At 41.2% G+C, this 17942-nt stretch overlaps 1 protein-coding gene across 1 annotated transcript in view; it reads left to right on the top strand.

Annotated features, from left to right (window-relative positions):
- Positions 1-5336, top strand: part of NPEPPS (aminopeptidase puromycin sensitive) — a 106453-nt gene extending 101117 nt beyond the window's left edge. Inside the window, exons 20-23 of the mRNA XM_059046510.2 lie at positions 466-573; positions 1058-1213; positions 1486-1533; positions 3769-5336. Of these exons, the coding sequence (XP_058902493.1) occupies positions 466-573; positions 1058-1213; positions 1486-1533; positions 3769-3921 (465 nt within the window). The 3' untranslated portion in view covers positions 3922-5336. The remainder of the gene's footprint in view (positions 1-465; positions 574-1057; positions 1214-1485; positions 1534-3768) is intronic.
- Positions 5337-17942: the final 12606 nt, after the last annotated feature.

The following is a 17942-nucleotide window of genomic DNA, read 5'->3' as shown; positions in this document are numbered from 1 at the left end:
AATCATTTTGCTTTGTCTCTCTTCTTTCACTTAATATATCAAGAGCATGTTTATGTCATCAAATATTCTTAAAATATTACTTTCAGTAGTGCATCTTATATTTTTCACTATTGTAAATAGTGAAAAATATTATAAATTGAAGTGGTATTCATAATTATTATTTTGCTCCTCTAACATAGAACATTAGTCAGACATCAATGAGTAAAGAATTTGGTCATGACAGGTTGACCCCTTAGATCTTGATGTTGAACTGCTCAGAACTGATAACAAGCTATTCATACAGTAAGCACTTACACTTAGTGTCTTACTATAGGGGCACATGACAAATTTAGTGCCCAAACATCTTGAAAAATATTCTTTTGTTAATTTCATATCCTGCAGTCTTAGCCAATGAGAATGTAGAGCAAAAGTTTCACCTTAATGGGGGAGAAGTTAATTATCTCTATCTGTATTTTTTCACTATAGCTTCACAAACAAGCAGATATGCAGGAAGAGAAAAACCGGATTGAAAGAGTCCTTGGGGCTACTCTTTCACCTGAATTGATTCAAAAAGTCCTCACGTTTGCACTTTCAGTAAGTTACAATGAAAACTGCTTTTAGAGGGAAGTGTTACCCACTGATCTGTAGCAAGTGTCCTTGATTGAGTATTCTCTGCCTTAACCCTAGACTAAAGGCTCCCTCATTCTTGGAGGACTGGAATAAGCTTTTGTTACTAATCACTGTATCTCCCTCTAGTGGTGAGAATCAGAATAGTTGGGAGAGGAAATAAACTGGAAAGCTGACATATCCCTGTGCCTACTTTCTGTCTCTTCCTTTCTTTACCCTATAGAGCAAGTATCTATTGAGCAGCCTGTTTGTATCCCAGTGCTTCATTCTCAATTTGGCTGATATTTAGGTTAAACATTCTCCTCTTTGTTAGAAGCTTCTGGTGCCAGTTATTCCTAAAACAATAAGTGTCTTCAGTGGGATTACTTGGGTACCTCAACAGCATTTGCCCTTTCTGGCAGCAGATGATGTTCTGGATATGGTAGACTTTTAGTTCTCTTCCTTTTTTTAGGAAGAGGTACGTCCACAGGACACTGTATCAGTAATTGGTGGAGTGGCTGGAGGCAGTAAGCATGGAAGGAAGGCTGCTTGGAAATTCATAAAAGACAACTGGGAAGAACTTTATAATCGATACCAGGGAGGATTCTTAATATCTAGACTAATAAAGGTAGGTGAAAATTTTTGAGTAGCTTGCTTACCATGGATATTATTGAGAGACATCCATGATTCACTAGACCCATAGATTATGGCCTTTGCTTTTTAAGAGTTTCCTTAAGTAGTTATTAGCTTTACTAAAGAGTTTCTCCATAACCCATCCTGTACCCTCTAGAATAAACTGAAGTTGGGAAAGAATGGAATGATTTGTTTTTATGGTAAATGGAAGTTTGTTCCTAAACTCTTAGTTGTTCTTACTATTTATAAACCATTTTTTATTTTCAGCTATCAGTTGAGGGATTTGCAGTTGATAAAATGGCTGGAGAAGTTAAGGTAAGGAAAGGACTGTTTACTTTTCACTTTTCAATCCAGTAAGTTAAAACACTAACCAAATTGTAATGAGAGTGTTGGGGTAGTGTTGTACTTTAGGGTCTCCATGTTCTTGCTTGGAGAAAGACAGGTTAGGTTGTATCTTTAATGCTTGAAGAATTTAGAGTTGGAATCTTCTTTGGGGCATTGAATTGTGGTTGAAAGAATGTGGAACTTGACATCAGTCGACCTGGGTATAAATCTGTGCTCTGCCCCTTGTTAGCTGTGTAACTTCAAGATTTTTAACCTCTATGAGCCTGGCTCCTCATCCATAAAATGAAGTGTTAAGATATTTAGATTAAATAACATAGGGGGCCTGGAACATAGTAGATCCTTGATATTAGTTCTTTTTCCTTTTCTAAAACCTTCATAGGTCTTTTGTAGGTACAGTGAGACAAGATGACTATGTAGGGACTCGCCTCTTAGCTCTTAGAAAGACTGATAATAAGTTTAGTGGCAGAGTTCAGCGTTTGGAGGACAAATCTACACTGATTAGGAAAATCTTAACTTTAAGCCTTTCATTGCCTTTAATTGCAAAGTATTTTTTAAGTGTCACTTCCACCTTCATTCTTGAAAGCAAGGGGGTTATCAGGTGTGAATTTGGAAATTCTGAGAGCTATAATGTTTGATTCACTTTATGAGCCATTGTTAGAAATAAGATTCATTTAGTTTACATTGTGTATTGTATTGTGTTAATAATTACCTTATTGTAAAGGTAATAAATACTCTGAAGGAGAAATACGTATAATTAGTTTGAGGGGAGGGCAGTGGTTAAACTAAGGCTGGTAAAGTAGGTAGAGGCCAGACCAAGGAGGGCCTTGTAGGCCATATTAAAATTTTCCTAAGAATGGGAAGCCCTTGAATGGCTTACAAACCAGATCAAGTCACTCCTTTGTTTATATGATAAAAATTTCAGTCTGGCCGCAGTGTGGAGAATGCATAATTTGGAAAGGAAAAGAGAAGATGTCGGGAATCTAACTCTCCATGCAAAAATGATTTAGTAGCTTGGAGAAGATGGAGTAAGAGAAACTCAGGGGCTTGATTTTGTTAATCTTTAATTCAACCAGTATTTCTGAGTGGCTTCTCTGTGTTGTGAACGTATCTGGGGAGGAAGAAGGAAGAATCAAGGATAATTCCCAGGTTTCTGGTATGTAAATAGTGGTGCTGTTTCTTGAGGTGAAATGAGAGGAAGTCTTGTATCTTACTCAGGCCCTAAGAACCCAACTGTGATAGGAGCCTTGGAGCAGGAGCCACTGTCATCCATGTCAATAAAGTTATTGATTTCTAAAAGGTCTAGACTTAATCTGATGAATTAGTCATTCTCTCTTATATACCTGTGATGACTAGCTCAAAGGAAAGACCCCTATTCTTTCACTCGTTGGTATTTTCTATGGAACCAGGTGTACTTCATTAGAAAATGGTTTATTCGGTGTTTAATCAATAAGCATTGTGATAATTACAAGAAACTGAAGTAGTTTTACTGTATGAAAAATGTGAGTCTATAAAATTTTAAATTTTTAGGATATAGAAGCAATTTAAGCTTCTTAATTTTATCAACCCTTAAAAATTAATCTTTATTTGAAGCAGCCAAAATGTGTTGAGTCCTTAACTACTCTGTGCCAAGTATTATGCCGACTGTTTATATGGGTTGTGTCTCTTTAATCTTCTGGAGTAAATATTTTCTCATAGATGAGAAAACTTACTTAGAGCAGTTAATTTACTCAGTCACAGGTTAGTACATGATGGAGCCCAGATCAAGTCCCAAGTCTGATTCCAAAACCTAGACTTCAAGTAGGTTTTTTAACCCCTGTGAGCCAGTTTCATCTGTAAAATGAAGTGATAAGATTGTCATTTAGATAAAGTAACTAACACAGGGGGCCTGGAACAGAGTAGGTCCTTGATATTAGTTCTTTTTACTTTCTTTTGCTGGTTGGACAGTGAACTTAAAAGAAAAGCCGTAGGTTCAGTCTCTTTACTGTTAACTTTTGATTAGGTTTTAAGTATATATTTGGAGGAGAATTCCTGTAGGCAGGTACAAGGAGCTGCTTGTTTTCTTTTAGCTTGGAGGTGGCAGTGGTAAATTTTCATGAGTGAAGCTTATGAACCCTTTATAGACAGTGGGTATTTTTTCATAGCCTGTGATACTAGCTTCTTACCATTGCTGGTAATGATCCTACATTCTGGGTTGTTTTATACCAGGCTTTCTTCGAGAGTCACCCAGCTCCTTCAGCTGAGCGTACCATCCAGCAGTGTTGTGAAAATATCCTGCTGAATGCTGCTTGGCTAAAGCGTGATGCTGAGAGCATCCACCAGTACCTCCTTCAGCGAAAGGCCTCACCACCCACAGCATGAACCTGGAGCATGCTGCCACTGCGGTTCTGCTGCTTCGTGCAGGGATAAGGTGGAGCACCGAACAGCTGATTCATATGCCAAGAATTTGGAGTCCTCTTTCAAGCCAGTGGGGGTTGGACAATGAATGTAGTTAACTGGTTCCTGCTCACACTCCAGAATTAAATTCTATTGAAAAAGGAAAATCAGCAATTCAGCAAAAAAAATAAAAAATAAAAAAATGTAAATATGATAGTAATAAAATAGAGCATAACGAAACTGTGAAACTTCCTGAAGCCTTGTCAGTGGTTAAAAGTATTTAACACTCTCCTGTTAATGACAGATGTTCTGTTTTTATAACCTACCAAAAGGAAACTAGAGGCTTCTGGGTAAAGAGGATTTTTGTGAAATGGGTTCTACAAGCAGCCTACAAGCCAAGGGTAGTGTCCATTGCTGGGGATGTTAAACATGAAAGGCTGATAGCTGGTATAACATAGAGTCTGTGCATAATCTCAAGTGGGTTTTGTTTTGGGTTTTTTTTGTTTTGTTTTGTTTTGTTTTGTTTTTGGCATGGGGACTGATCAGGAAGATATATTTTCCTGCATAACTCAATCTGAACCAAGGATTGTAGTTTTCCTCCTTGCTTTCCCTTCTGTGTGACCCCTTGGCAAAAAAAAAAAAAGAAAGAAAGAAAGAAAGAAAGAAAGAAAGAAAGAAAGAAAAGAAAAAAAAACCTATCCTGGTCTGGGTTTTTTCCTCCCCTAGTTCCATCCCCAACCCACTACCCTGGTGTCCTTCTTAGAGATAAAGAAATAATAAGGAAACATCTTTTATAGCCACATTAAATAAGAGAAACTGATATACATTATTTTTTTCTTTCTTTTTTAAGATGACTTTTAAGAACCCTGAATTGCATATAGGTGAGACAATAGAAATAAAAGGTTTTCATCCAGGCCTTTCTGAAGGAGTTACTCTGCTGAAAATGGTCTTAGTTGTCTGACAGGCCAGCTGTTGAATCTCTTTATGACAGTATCAACACTGGCTTCTTCTGGTTCATTTTGGGCATGTAAGAAGTCATTGGTAACTGCTGCAGGGCCTATATATTAGTGGTAACTGGTTTTAAAAACAACAAAGAATATAAGCCTGTGTGTGCCACTCTGCTTCCACAGTGTATCCTACTAACAAGCCTCACCAACCTAATCCAGTAAATTTTAAGTCTAAATCTCATTCCTTTCCTCTTTCCCTACCTTTTTTCTTTTCTTTTTCTTAAAAAAAGATATTTTTGTGTGTTATTAACAGGAATTCATATTTGGTGTGGCTTAACTATATTTCAGAAGGTCATCAGATTGTGAGACTGCTTCCTTGAAACATTTTTGTGCTATTGTTTTAAAAAAATAATTAAAAAAACAGTTGGCGTTAATAAAAATGTCAATGTGAAATTGATGTTCTGATGTCCTTTATTCTCTCTGATAAGCAACTAAAACCTTTCCTATCATTCAGTAGGATTATAAGTTTTACTACCATAGGATTTTTTTGAGTCTGAGAAAATCCAGTTGCTGAATTCCTAATGAATAGTACCTAACCAGAAAAATCCTAAGGGCTTCCTTGGTGGCACTGGTTAAGAATCCGCTTGCCAATGCAGGGTACATGGGTTCAAGCCCTGGTCCGGGAAGATCCCACATGCCGCGGAGCAGCTAAGCCCATGCGCCACAACTACTGAAGCCCGCGCCTAGAGCCCATACTCCTCAGCAAGAGAAGCCACCGCAATAGAGCCCACTCACCACAACTAGAGAAAGCCCACACGCAGCCACAAAGACCCAATGCAGCCAAAAATAAATTTTTTTAAAAAAAGAAAAAAAAAGAAAAATCCTAAGATTCCTCCTAAATTAGTTGTGGGTTAACTCAAAAGTCTCTTAGAGTCAGCACTGAGGCGTTAACTTGAGCCTGCCAGTTCCCATTTATTGAGGCTTCCTTTTATCTAGGCATTTGCCACCGGCAAAGTAGGGGCATCAAAAAGACTGAAAGAAATTCTGCTTTAATTAAAGAACTCACAATCAAATTCTGGAAAGAAGTTATTTTAGTTTCAGCATACATGCAAGTTTTGTGTATACTGGTTTAGCAGTTTGAATTATGTTGGGGAAGAGGTTGCGCTAGGTATCTTCCACTTCCTCCTCAGAACTGCTTTTCATCCTGCTCTGCATCCCAGGAGGTATTGACCCCCATGGACTGCATTAACAGCCTCCTTTGCCCTTTGACTTCAGGTTGTGTTGATCCAATTAGTAACACCCTCAGAAGATCAAAAGGCTGAGGAATGAATATTTAGAAGCTAGGGTATTTATTCCCCTGGCTTCTAAATTGCCAGGTCACATAGGTTGTCTGAGTCCCTCTACCAAGGACTGCGACTCCTATCAAGCAGCCTCTCTAGTTTCTGTCTCCTTCTCTTTGGCCCTTCAGATCTAGGGATAGAAAGGACCACTCATTTACTAGCTCTGGATAACTCCATTATTCCTAGTTTGTTTCTCTGAACTCTACCCATGTCTTTGTAAACAGTCCCTTTATTAAACCTTTCTCAAATTACCCAGTTTTAGTGTATTCTGTTTTCTACTAATATCTTGATTGATCTGGGCACCACAGTCCTGATGCTTTGGGTCTCTAAAGGTCTTAATCTGACATTTTGCATGTCAGATATTTTTGTTTTGTTTGGCCACACCACGAGGCTTGCAGGATCTTAGTTCACCGACCAGGGATTGAACCTGCACCCTCGGCAATGAAAGCGCATTAACCACTGGACTGGCGGGGAATTCCCTGTCAGATGTTTTAATTTGTCTTCCAAATAGCTCCCTATCCTAGGTAATATACTCATCTTACAGATGAGAAAGCAGGCACCGAAAAATTAGGCAAGGTAGTTAAACAGCAAATAACTCTCAGTACTAGTGATCAACGCAAGCTTGCCAGTGCAAAAACCTGTGTTCTCCTAGCTAACTGTTAGGTCTCCACAATTAGAAGATCATACAGTCACACTGGACCCAGGCAACAGCTTTAAAGATATTCAGTCATTTTCCTTTTCCCTAATATTCTTCGGTTAAAATTTTTAGTGGAAATCAGAAGGTTGGAAAGAAAGAAGAATGTGTTATTTCCTTACAGAGAATGTTATTTTATATTTTATTAATGGGAAGCAGTAAAGCCTTTTGGGACAGTGGGCAGTTGTGGGTGAATTCTTATCTTGCATTTTCTAAGGATGAATTTCAGGAAGCAAGGAACCTCTTTGAAAAGAATATCTCTCTGTAGTGTGCAATTTGGGGGGGTAGGAGGGGTTTTATAGCTTTAAATCAAGTCTTTCAACTCTTATTATCCAAATGAGTCCTGGACTTGGAGCCACACTTGTAGGGTTAGTAATTTTTTTCTCAGCAAGAAAATAAAAAGCTTTTGGTAATAAATTTATAATTTTGAATCTATACTTAAAGCATCATTTTTTAAAATAAATTTATTTTTATTTTTGGCTGCATTGGGTCTTCATTGCTGCGCATGGGCTTTCTCTAGTTGCGGCAAGCGAGGGCTACTTTTCGTTGCAGTGCGCAGGCTTCTCATTGTGGTGACTTCTCGTTGCAGAGCACGGGCTCTAGGCACACGGGCTTCAGTAGTTGTGGCTTGCGGGCTTTAGAGTGCAGGCTCAGTCATTGTGGCGCACGGGCTTAGTTGCTCCGCAGCATGTGGGATCTTCCCAGACTAGAACCCGTGTCTCCTGCACTGGCAGGTAGATTCTCAACCACTGCACCACCAGGGAAGCCCTACAGCATCTTTTTTTTTTTTTCTTTTTTTCCGGTGCGCGGGCCTCTCACTGTTGTGGCCTCCCCTGTTGCGGAGCACAGGCTCCGGATGTGCAGGCTCAGCGGCAGGCTCAGCGGCCATGGCTCACGGGCCCAGCCGCTCCGCGGCATGTGGGATCTTCCCGGACCGGGGCACGAACCCGTGTCCCCTGCATCGGCAGGCGGACTCTCAACCACTGCGCCACCAGGGAAGCCCAGCATCATTTTTGACTGAATAATAAAATCAGCTGATGAGAATTTAATCTTTTCTTACTCAATAGTAGTTTTAGGATCTCAGAGTTGTTGTTTTTAATAGGACTCTCTTATCTTTTGTTGTAATGGAAAATACCCAGCCAAGATGTACCATGCCTTCTTGTACCAACCCAAGTGCAAGTAAAGTGGTTAAGGTGTTTGGTTTCCAATGCAAGAGTGAGACAGGAGACCCTGATGTTAATGAAACATTGGGCCAAACAACTGCTTTCCCTAGGAACCCAAATCAGGTTGCTCTAACAGTACGATTGACGGCAAACTGTGATAGATGGCTGTGTCAGGAAAAATCAATTGGGTTCTTACTGCCATTTGTAAAGAACTCTGCTCCTCTGATTTCGTTGCTGATATCTGGCAGCTGTAGCTTTCACTGCTGAACTTCTGGTCCAACGCTGGGGTGGAATTAGCAACAGGGAAGGAACATAGCTTACTATCATAATCTGTGCTTTCTCAGGAAGCTGCCAGCAGCTGCCAGCAGACATGCTATACACCAATTAAAATGACAACCAAGAAAGAAAGAAAAAATCTTGCCATGGTTTGGCTGATCATACCAGTATGGTCCTCTGAGACATCCACCTCCTCTCACCCCAAAACAACCTTAATTTTTATCATAAATTTGACAAACTGTACAGGTAAATTACATTACACTGCAATTTTAATCCACTCTAATTTATTAGGGGATTATCTACCTTGTATTATATATACTAATCTTATGGATATACTCTTAATGCTTATTAGACTGACAAATTAAGAAAACAGTATACTGAATGGCTGATGGTTTAATGGGAGAAGTCTCAAGACAACATAGAATACAAGATAATGGAGGAGAGGTGAAAAGAAACAGTTTATAAGAAAAAAAACACAAAACATTTAAAATATTTGAGATGAATGAGAATGGGTGAGATGATTGTTGCTTTTCTAATAGGTCAGTTCCTTCAGTCTATCAATGGAGCAGTTAAACTCAGGAGAATGTGAAGGGGTGTGGCAGGATGAAGTTAATGCTGTGGCCTTTACAAGTGTAAAGAAGTGCCTCCTCTCTATTCTTGTAACAATCCTAGAGTACACAGACTCTACTGGATAGACAGCATAACAGAACATGGCTTATAGAAGATCTCCTGGCTACTAAATCTGGTCTCTCCCTGCCCCTGCTGACAATCTTATTTCCTATAAATGGAAGGTTCTAGACCTGTGTCTCCAAATGCAGTAGCCACTAGCCATATGCACTATTTAAGTTTAAATTAAATAAAAAATAAGTTCCTAAGCTGCACTAGCCACATTTCAAGTGCTCAGTAGCCACCCATGGCTAGTGGCTACCATATTGGGCAGCACAGATATAGGTCATATCCATCACCAAAGAAAGTTCTATTTGAACCGTTCTATATCTAGTATACGCAAGTGTATTTTTTGTGTATGGTAGAAAATAATTACAGTCTGTGCTTTTCTTTATCAACCTCATTGTAACAATTTGCTCTTCATCTGAGAATACTGTATCCACTTAAAATTTTAATTCTGTTTACAAAATGTAATACAGATCCATTTTCCAAATTTTGAGAGGAAAAAAAAAAAACCTTAGAAAGAGACTTTCCCTTCTTATAAGCCCACCTCCCAAAGACAATCATGATTAATAGATAAGTCTGGGGCATATTCTTCTAGCTATGTTTTTATACTCTATGCACTTAATTATTTTTGGTAACAAAGACAGGCTGTGCCCCCTTTGCCTATTTCCCTTTGTAACCAGTGCCACACATTTTCAGTCTTTGCCTTATGAAGCCAAGTGTGCTAGGCTCAGACCTGCAACCCCTGATGTCATGCTTTAAGTCACGGAGCTCATCACCAAAGATGACTTGAGAACAAAGTAACATATGGCAAATGCATACCTTGAGAGCATTTCTTCCTTGTTTTTTTTTTTTTTTTTTTTTTTTTGCGGTACGCGGGCCTCTCATTGTTTTGGCCTCTCCTGTTGCGGAGCACAGGAGCACAGGCTCCGGACGCGCAGGCTCAGCGGCTATGGCTCACGGGCCCAGCCGCTCCGCGGCATGTGGGATCTTCCTGGACCGGGGCACGAACCCGTGTCCCCTGCATCGGCAGGCGGACTCTCAACCACTGCGCCACCACGGAAGCCCTCTTCCTTGTTTAGATTCTTTGGTTCGCGACTGTTTTCCAGCCTGACTGCCTGACACTAAGTGCCAGTTTTGTGGAGTGCACATATTTGAGGAATGTGGCTTTAAGCTCTCAGGCTGTTAGTTTAAGCAGTTCATGTAATGAATTCATTCAATGTTCTTTCCTTACTGGCAACGTGAACTGCACTATATTTGGAACTAACATTTGCAACCTTATACGCCACTGCCTGGGTATTTAGCCACAAGTTTTGATCACCGTGAACAGGACTGAGGAAGTTATATGGTGACAGATTTCATAAAGACTGTGCTGAGGAGAGATGTAGCTGGCTTGAAAACTTTCAGGGACTTCAGCTTGCTGCAGCTGTTGAAATGAGGCCATGCGTTCCTCCCACCGGACCCTGCTTACCTGCTTACCGCCTGCCTCGCCAGCTTGAGCAACTGTATTACTTCCACTCCTAGGCTTGCACCATTAATTTGGTAACTATACCTCACTGCTTCCAACAAGTAAAACAAATGTGCCATCCAACTATAAATGACCCAGGTGTGCACCAAACCAAGACCTGAGATGCGAATAGTCAGAATAGCTTTCGTTTTTTTACTTTCAAAAGATAATCCTTTATTTAAAAAATTTTTTTAATAGATTTTATTTATTTATGGCTGCGTTAGGTCTTCGTTGCTGCGCGTGGGCTTTCTCTAGTTGAGGCGAGTGCGGTCGGGGGGACTACTCTTTGTTGTGGTGCACGGGCTTCTCACTAAGGTGGCTTCTCGTTGCAGAGCACGGGCTCTAGGCGTGCGGGCTTCAGTAGTTGTGGCTCGCGGGCTCTACAGCGCAGGCTCAGTAGTTGTGGCGCACAGGCTTAGTTGCTCTGCGGCATGTGGGATCTTCCCGGACCAGGGCTCGAACCCGTGTCCCCTGCATTGGCAGGCAGATTCTTAACCGCTGCGCCACCAGGGAAGCCCTGAATAGCTTTTAATGTCCCTGTCATCTGTGATCCACCCTTGACTGCTCCAAAAGGATGCTGGGCAAAAGTCCTCATTGGTATGTGAGCATCACAGAAACAACAGAAGAGGTAAGAAACAGCACCAGCCTTTTCTAGTCATTAACAAAGAATACAGTGTCACTGTGTTCTAACCTTACAACCTGCTATTGGATGTGGGAGGTGTGCATTTTGGTCACTAATCAAAGGACGTTGATTATTGAAATATCAGAAGAAGCCTGTCAGAAAAGCCCCACAGCACTGGCCTTGAAGGAAAGGTTTTGATGCATTAGTTCCATGGCTATGGAATCCAGATAGCAGACGCATTACAAAAGCTTTCAGAACAAAAGTATATTATACGAGGCACTGAGACTATAGAATCAGTTAAGGCAGATTTGGTTTCTGCCTCATGGCGCTTACAGTCCAGCAGGAACAAGAATTATTGAATGAGTAACTTGAAGTGGGATGAGTTTTTGGAATGGGAAGTGCCGGGGGGTATAAGAGGATATTACTGGGGAGTCCAACATAGCCTCAATGTTCAGGAAAGGCTCCCGTGAAGAAATGGTGTTAAACTGAGACCCAAAAGATGAGTAGTTGCTAGCCAGGCAAAGAGGACAGGGAAAAGTGTTCTAGGTGGAAGAAACAGCACATGCTACGCAAGGCCTATGGCTGGAGAGAACCTGACCTACTTAAGGAACTCAAAAGAAACCCAGAATAGCTGGAACAAAGAGAGGTCTTGGGAAGGTAGTGAAAGAGGGATCTGGAGAGGTAGGCAAGGCCCAGATAGGGAGGGACTTAAGTCACGTTGAAGATTCTAAACTTTAGCTAAAGGACAATGGAAAACCATCAGTTTCCTTATCTGTAAAGTGAGAAATAATAATCTGAGTTACCAGGAAACAAAATGAGAAGAATGCAAGTGAAAGGTCTTGTAAGTTACAAAGCATGATAGGAATATTACTAACATTATGATACTACTAGTAGTAATACGCAGTGCTGCTTTCTTAAGTAACAGAAGTAACAGTTCAAATCTTCTAAGTGGGAATATGAAATTGTCTTTTTTTTTTTTTTTTTTAACCGTGCCATGCAGCTTGCAGGATCTTAGTTCCCTGACCAGGGATCAAACCTGTGCCCCCTGCAGTGGAAGTGAGGAGTCTTAACCACTGGACAGCCAGGGAAGTCCCTGAAATAGTCTATAACATATAAAACTCTGACTTAAAGGAACTGATGGAAAGGTCAGAAGTTTATTTCAGTTGAAACTTCCAGTGTGAGGGTCACGAAGCCAGGCATGAGCTGAGCTGTTTGGAGCAGGGTCATGCCATTTATGGCCACATGTATTTCTCAACTCCACACTGACTCCTCAATGCCACTTCCAGGAAAGATCAGTGTTCTGCCTCCTTCTCAAACCCACCAGAGCACAACGGCTGACACATTCTTTCCCCTTCATTTCTTCCAGCCACAGCTGGGGCCCAGCATCTCCTAGGTCAGCTTTTGTAGAAGCTGTTCCCAAAACATTACACTCTTCTGAGCTCTTCACAGCAATATAATTATCCCAGTTTGCACCTGAATTACATTTTAGGAGAAATTCAACACCTTTCCAAATCTGTGATGTTTTATTCTTACAGCGGTTCTGTGAAGCAGGCACAGACGAATCTCACAGAAATGACTTGAAATTGGGGGCCCTCCTCTCCTGTCTGACTGGCACAGATATGCTACCAGGAGAACTTAATGGTTCATTTTAGGCCATTTCCTCTTTGCCTGTAACACATTAAACTTTACCCAAGGACAGAGGTTGTGCAGGTACAGGCATTTGATTTAGGCCCCATTAACCTCTTCCCAGCCCTGGCCAAACAAACCAGACACAATTCTTCCCCAGAGGTCACTAACTACTATAATGTCCACAGTACCACACACCAGAGGTTGCAAACTTGTATTTTGTCTTTGATTTACACAATGCCTTTTAAATCTTTTTGAAAATTTAAATGCCAGCTTTAAAAAATCATGGTATTTCACATAAAAATCCAGATTGCCAGGGCTTCCCTGGTGGCGCAGTGGTTGAGAGTCCACCTGCTGATGCAGGGGACACAGGTTCGTGCCCCAGTCTGGGAAGATCCCACATGCCGCGGAGCGGCTGGGCCCGTGAGCCATGGCCGCTGAGCCTGAGCATCCAGAGCCTGTGCTTTGCAACGGGAGAGGCCACGACAGTGGAAGGCCCCACGTACCGCAAAAAAAAAAAAAAAAAAAAAAAAAAAAAATCCAGATTGCCAGCTTTTCTTTTTTTAAAAAAAAATTTTATTGAAGTATAGTTCTTATAATGTTGTGTTAGTTTCAGGTGTATCTAGTTTTTCTTGAAAAATCAAGATCTGACATCAATGTCTGGAGCTGAGTACAGACTTATGACCAGCATACTCTACCACGGTCCCCACTCTGACTAGATCCTTTATGAAGGTCCCACGACAGGCCCAGAATATCTGAGTTTGTGCACCCACCCCTGTACAGACCAGGTATCATGAATACCAAATCCCTCCTTTGTGACCCTTTCATATGAACAGGGCTTATTTACTCTGTTTGAGTGCAACTTTGGGAATGTTTTGGAGACCTTTATGTAGATGAGAAAACAAGCTTTGGCCACTCCAGTCCATCTCTGGTGGATCTTAATTATTTGCAGCTACTTCCCAAGGGTAAAGGTAAAAAGCTTTATTCTACCAGACTTCTCATAGGCCACTCCTTTCTGTTGTCTCCTCTGTTCCATTCTGGCCCCTTTGTTCATTCATTAGAAATTCAGAACTTTTTTTTTTAATACTTATGAAGGTGCTGGGACAGTGGCCTCAAATCATTTTTGGAATGAGATGGAGAATTTAAAAAATGCATTACTGGAATCTCACTTCCAAGTATATATCCAAAAGAACTGAACACAAGATCTCAGATACGTGTATACCCATGCTCAGAGCAGCATTATTCATAATAGGTAAAAGGTAGAAGCAACCTAAGTGTCCCTTGATGGAAGAATGGATAAACAAAATGTGCTACAAACAATGTAATACTGTTCAGCCTTAAGGGGGGAAATGTATCAACCTTGAGGACATATGCTAAGTGAAATGAGCCAATCACAAAGAGACACACACCGTGTGATTCCACTTACAGAAGGTATCTAGAATACTTAAATTCATAGAGACAGAAAGTAGAATGGTGGTTGCCAGGGGCAGGGGTGAGGGGAAAGTAGAGAGTTGTTCAATGGATATAAAATTTCAGTTTTGCAATATGAGTAAGTTCTAGAGATTTGTTACACAACCATGTGACTATACTTAACACTACTGAACTATACACTTAAAAATGGCTGATGGTAATTTTTTTTAACCACAGTTTTTAAAAAAGTATTTTAATGCATCACTGGGTGTCAGGAGACCTAAGTTCTGCTAGAGGCTCCAACGCTGACTTGTACAACCTTCGGCAAAGCACTCTCTGGAACTCAGGTCATCATGTGCAAAATGGGAGGGTAGAAGAGAGAATACTGAAAACACCAACCTCAGTATGGGGCAGACGGATGTGACAGTGTTGTGTGAGCAACAGAACGCTTTGCAAGTATTACATGTGGTCATCAACTCAAACTGTGGTCTCTTGTGGTGACTTAAAATTAGATTAAAAAAAAAAAAATCGAAGGTCTGTGTCAAGTGCCAGAACCTTACAGAGGAAAGAATAAGAAAGAACCTGCCCTCACACTGCTCACTAGTGGAAAAAATAAAAACAGAACTAGAAAAAAATTTACAATATAACGTGTCACAGGTCAACCTAATATGTCAGATTCAAATACATACAACTAGGGCTTCCCTGGTGGCACAGTGGTTGAGAGTCCGCCTGCCAATGTAGAGGACGCGGGTTCGTGCCCCGGTCCGGGAAGAGCCCACGTGCCGCGGAGCGGCTGGGCCCGTGAGCCATGGCCGCTGAGCCTGCGCGTCCGGAGCCTGTGCTCCGCAACGGGAGAGGCCACAGTGGTGAGAGGCCCTCGTACCGCAAAAAAACAAAAAAAACATACAACTTAACTTCCCTATTTAATGGGATGAAGGTTGGGTATACACTACATGTTGTTTGGGTAAATCAAAAGTCTCAAATTAGTTAGAACACAAGTTTAAAGCTTGATAATCTTTTCAAGGTGTTTAGCCTAAAATAAAAAAGAAAAAATGTGTGTCTGTATTGCTTAGACTCATTTTTTACTGATATTTTAATTCAACAATTAATCTATTAATGTATTAATTTACTAATTGAATTTAATTAACTTAACTCCCATTTAAATAAAAGAAGCCCTGGGTAGTTGGAACAAAGAGCACTCCTGCTGGCTGGAATGTAGTCTACAAAGAGGAAAGGCCACAAGTGCTGGGGTTGGTGGAGATCAACATCCATACTCTGTTGACACAATTATGCCTCCATAAATATTATCCACAGCCAAGCTAGTGTACTATGATTAAGCTTTGTTTCTTTCTCACTGTTTTTTTTTTTTGCGGTACGCTGGCCTCTCCCTGTTGTGACCTCTCCCGTTGCGGAGCACAGGCTCCGGACGTGCAGGCTCAGCGGCCATGGCTCATGGGCCCAGCCGCTCCGCGGCATGTGGGATCCTCCCGGACCAGGGCACGAACCCGTGTCCCCGCATCGGCAGGCAGACTCTCAACCACTGCGCCACCAGGGAAGCCCTCTTAGTTTTTTAAAACATTTTTTTTCCTGGAGTTAATCATTAATTCAAAACAAAACAAAAAAAATTTTCTTTGCAAGTATAATTTTTTAAGATTTCACCCATCTGAAAATATGCTTACTTTACTGAATTCACAATTTGGCTAATTCATAAAGTTATAGGTCATAAATAATTCGAAAACATTCCTCCACCATCTTCCAGCATGGCTGATGGGAAGCATGGTACCATTCTGACGGCTGTTCCCTTGAACGTTAACTGCTTTTCTTCTGGGAAGCTTTTAGTAACCTTCCTCTATTTACTCAATGACCTGAAATTTCTGATTTCTTTTACATCCATTATGTTGGGCACTCAGTGGGCTTCTCATTCTGGAGATGTAGGCCATTTAGTTTTGATCTGATTTCTTGAATTATTCCTTCAATGATTGCTTTCCCTCCACTTTTCTCTATTTCTCTGTAACTCCTCTTAGTTGAATGTTAATCCTCCTGGGCTACTTCTATCTTTTAAAAATCTTTTCATGCCAATTTTCCAGGTTATTTTTGGGGGGAGGGCCAGGCTGTGCAGCCTGTGTAATCTTAGTTTCCCAACCAGGGATCGAACCCGGGCCCTTGGCAGTGAAAGCACAGTCCTAACCACTGGACTGCCAGGGAATTCCCCAGCGTTTTTTTTTTAAAAAAAGGATATTATCTCAATTTTATCTTCCAACCCTTTGAGGTTATTGGTTATCATATTCTTAAGATCTGTTTTATTCCTTTTTAAAATATACATACACTTCTGTTCTTATTTCTTGGATGTAACATCTCTGTATCTGAGATTATTTATCTTTTTATAAATTTATTTTTATTTATTTATTTATTTTGGCTGTGCTGGGTCTTCGCTGTGGCACATGGGCTTTAGTGTGTGGGCTAAGATGCAGTATGTGGGATCTTAGTTCCCCAACCAGGGATTGAACCCGGGCCCCCTGCATTGGGAATGTCGAGTCTTAGCCACTGGACGACCAGGGAAGTACCTATCATCTTTTTTTTTTTTTTTTTTTAATATTTATTTATTTTTGGCTGCACCGGGTCTTAGTTGCAGCATGCAAACTCTTAGTTGTGGCATGCATGTGGGATCTAGTTCCCTGACCAGGGATTGAACCTGGGCCCCTGCATTGGGAGCTCAGAGTCTTAGCCACTGGACCACCAGGGACGTCCCCTATCATCTTTTTTTTCTTTTGTGGTACACGGGCCTCTCACTGCTGTGTTCTCTCCCGTTGTGGAGCACAGGCTCCGGACGCGCAGGCTCAGCGGCCATGGCTCACGGGCCCAGCCGCTCTGCGGCATGTGGGATCTTCCTGGACTGGGGCACGAACACGTGTCCCCTGCATCAGCAGGCGGACTCTCAACCACTGTGCACCAGGGAAGCCCCCCTATCATCTTTTTAAGTTATACTTTGTTTTGTTCTGGTCTCTGTGGTGTTTCTGTATCCTCTAAGTTCCTTTGTTTTTGTTTATTTGTTTGGTCTTTGTCTTTCATGTTAGAGATTTTCTTCAACTACCTGGTAATCTCTGACAGTCCATTCATGTTTAAGACTGAGGCACTAAAGTTTTCTGGAAGCTCTGTGTTCTGAGACAGGGCTTTGCAGTTAGACATACTATAGTGGGTTGACTTTCACTTGGGACTCTCAGCTCTTAGTGGGTTGGATAGTGTCCCCCCCAAAAGATATATCCACATCCTAATCCCCATAATCTGTGAATGTGACCTTATTTGGAAAAAGGGTCTTTGCAAATGTAACTAAGTTAGGGATTTTGAGATAAGACCACCCTGGATTATCTGGGTGGGCCCCAAACCCAATAACAAGTGTCTATAAGAGATAACACAGAGGAGAGACAGAGAGTAGAGGAGAAAGTTATGTGAAGATGGAGGCAGATTGGAGTGATGCTGCTACATGCCAAGGAACACCTGGAGCCACCAGAAGCTGGAAAAGGCAAAGAAAGAAAATGCTCCCCAGAGCCTCCAGAGGGGACGTGGGCCCTGCTGACATGTTTTCAGACTTGATTGATTTCAGACTTCTGACTTCCAGAACTGAGAGAGAATAAATTTATTTTGTTTTAAGCTACCAAGATTTTGGTAATTTGTTATAACAGCCCTAGGAGACTAATACAGTATATATAGGTATTTCTTCTTGAGCTGGTCAGTTTTCCCAAAGGATCCTCCAA

Source organism: Kogia breviceps, chromosome 19 (genome assembly GCF_026419965.1).
Source record: "Kogia breviceps isolate mKogBre1 chromosome 19, mKogBre1 haplotype 1, whole genome shotgun sequence".
Lineage (NCBI taxonomy): Eukaryota > Metazoa > Chordata > Mammalia > Artiodactyla > Physeteridae > Kogia > Kogia breviceps.
This window is presented reverse-complemented; position numbering and strand designations above follow the sequence as displayed.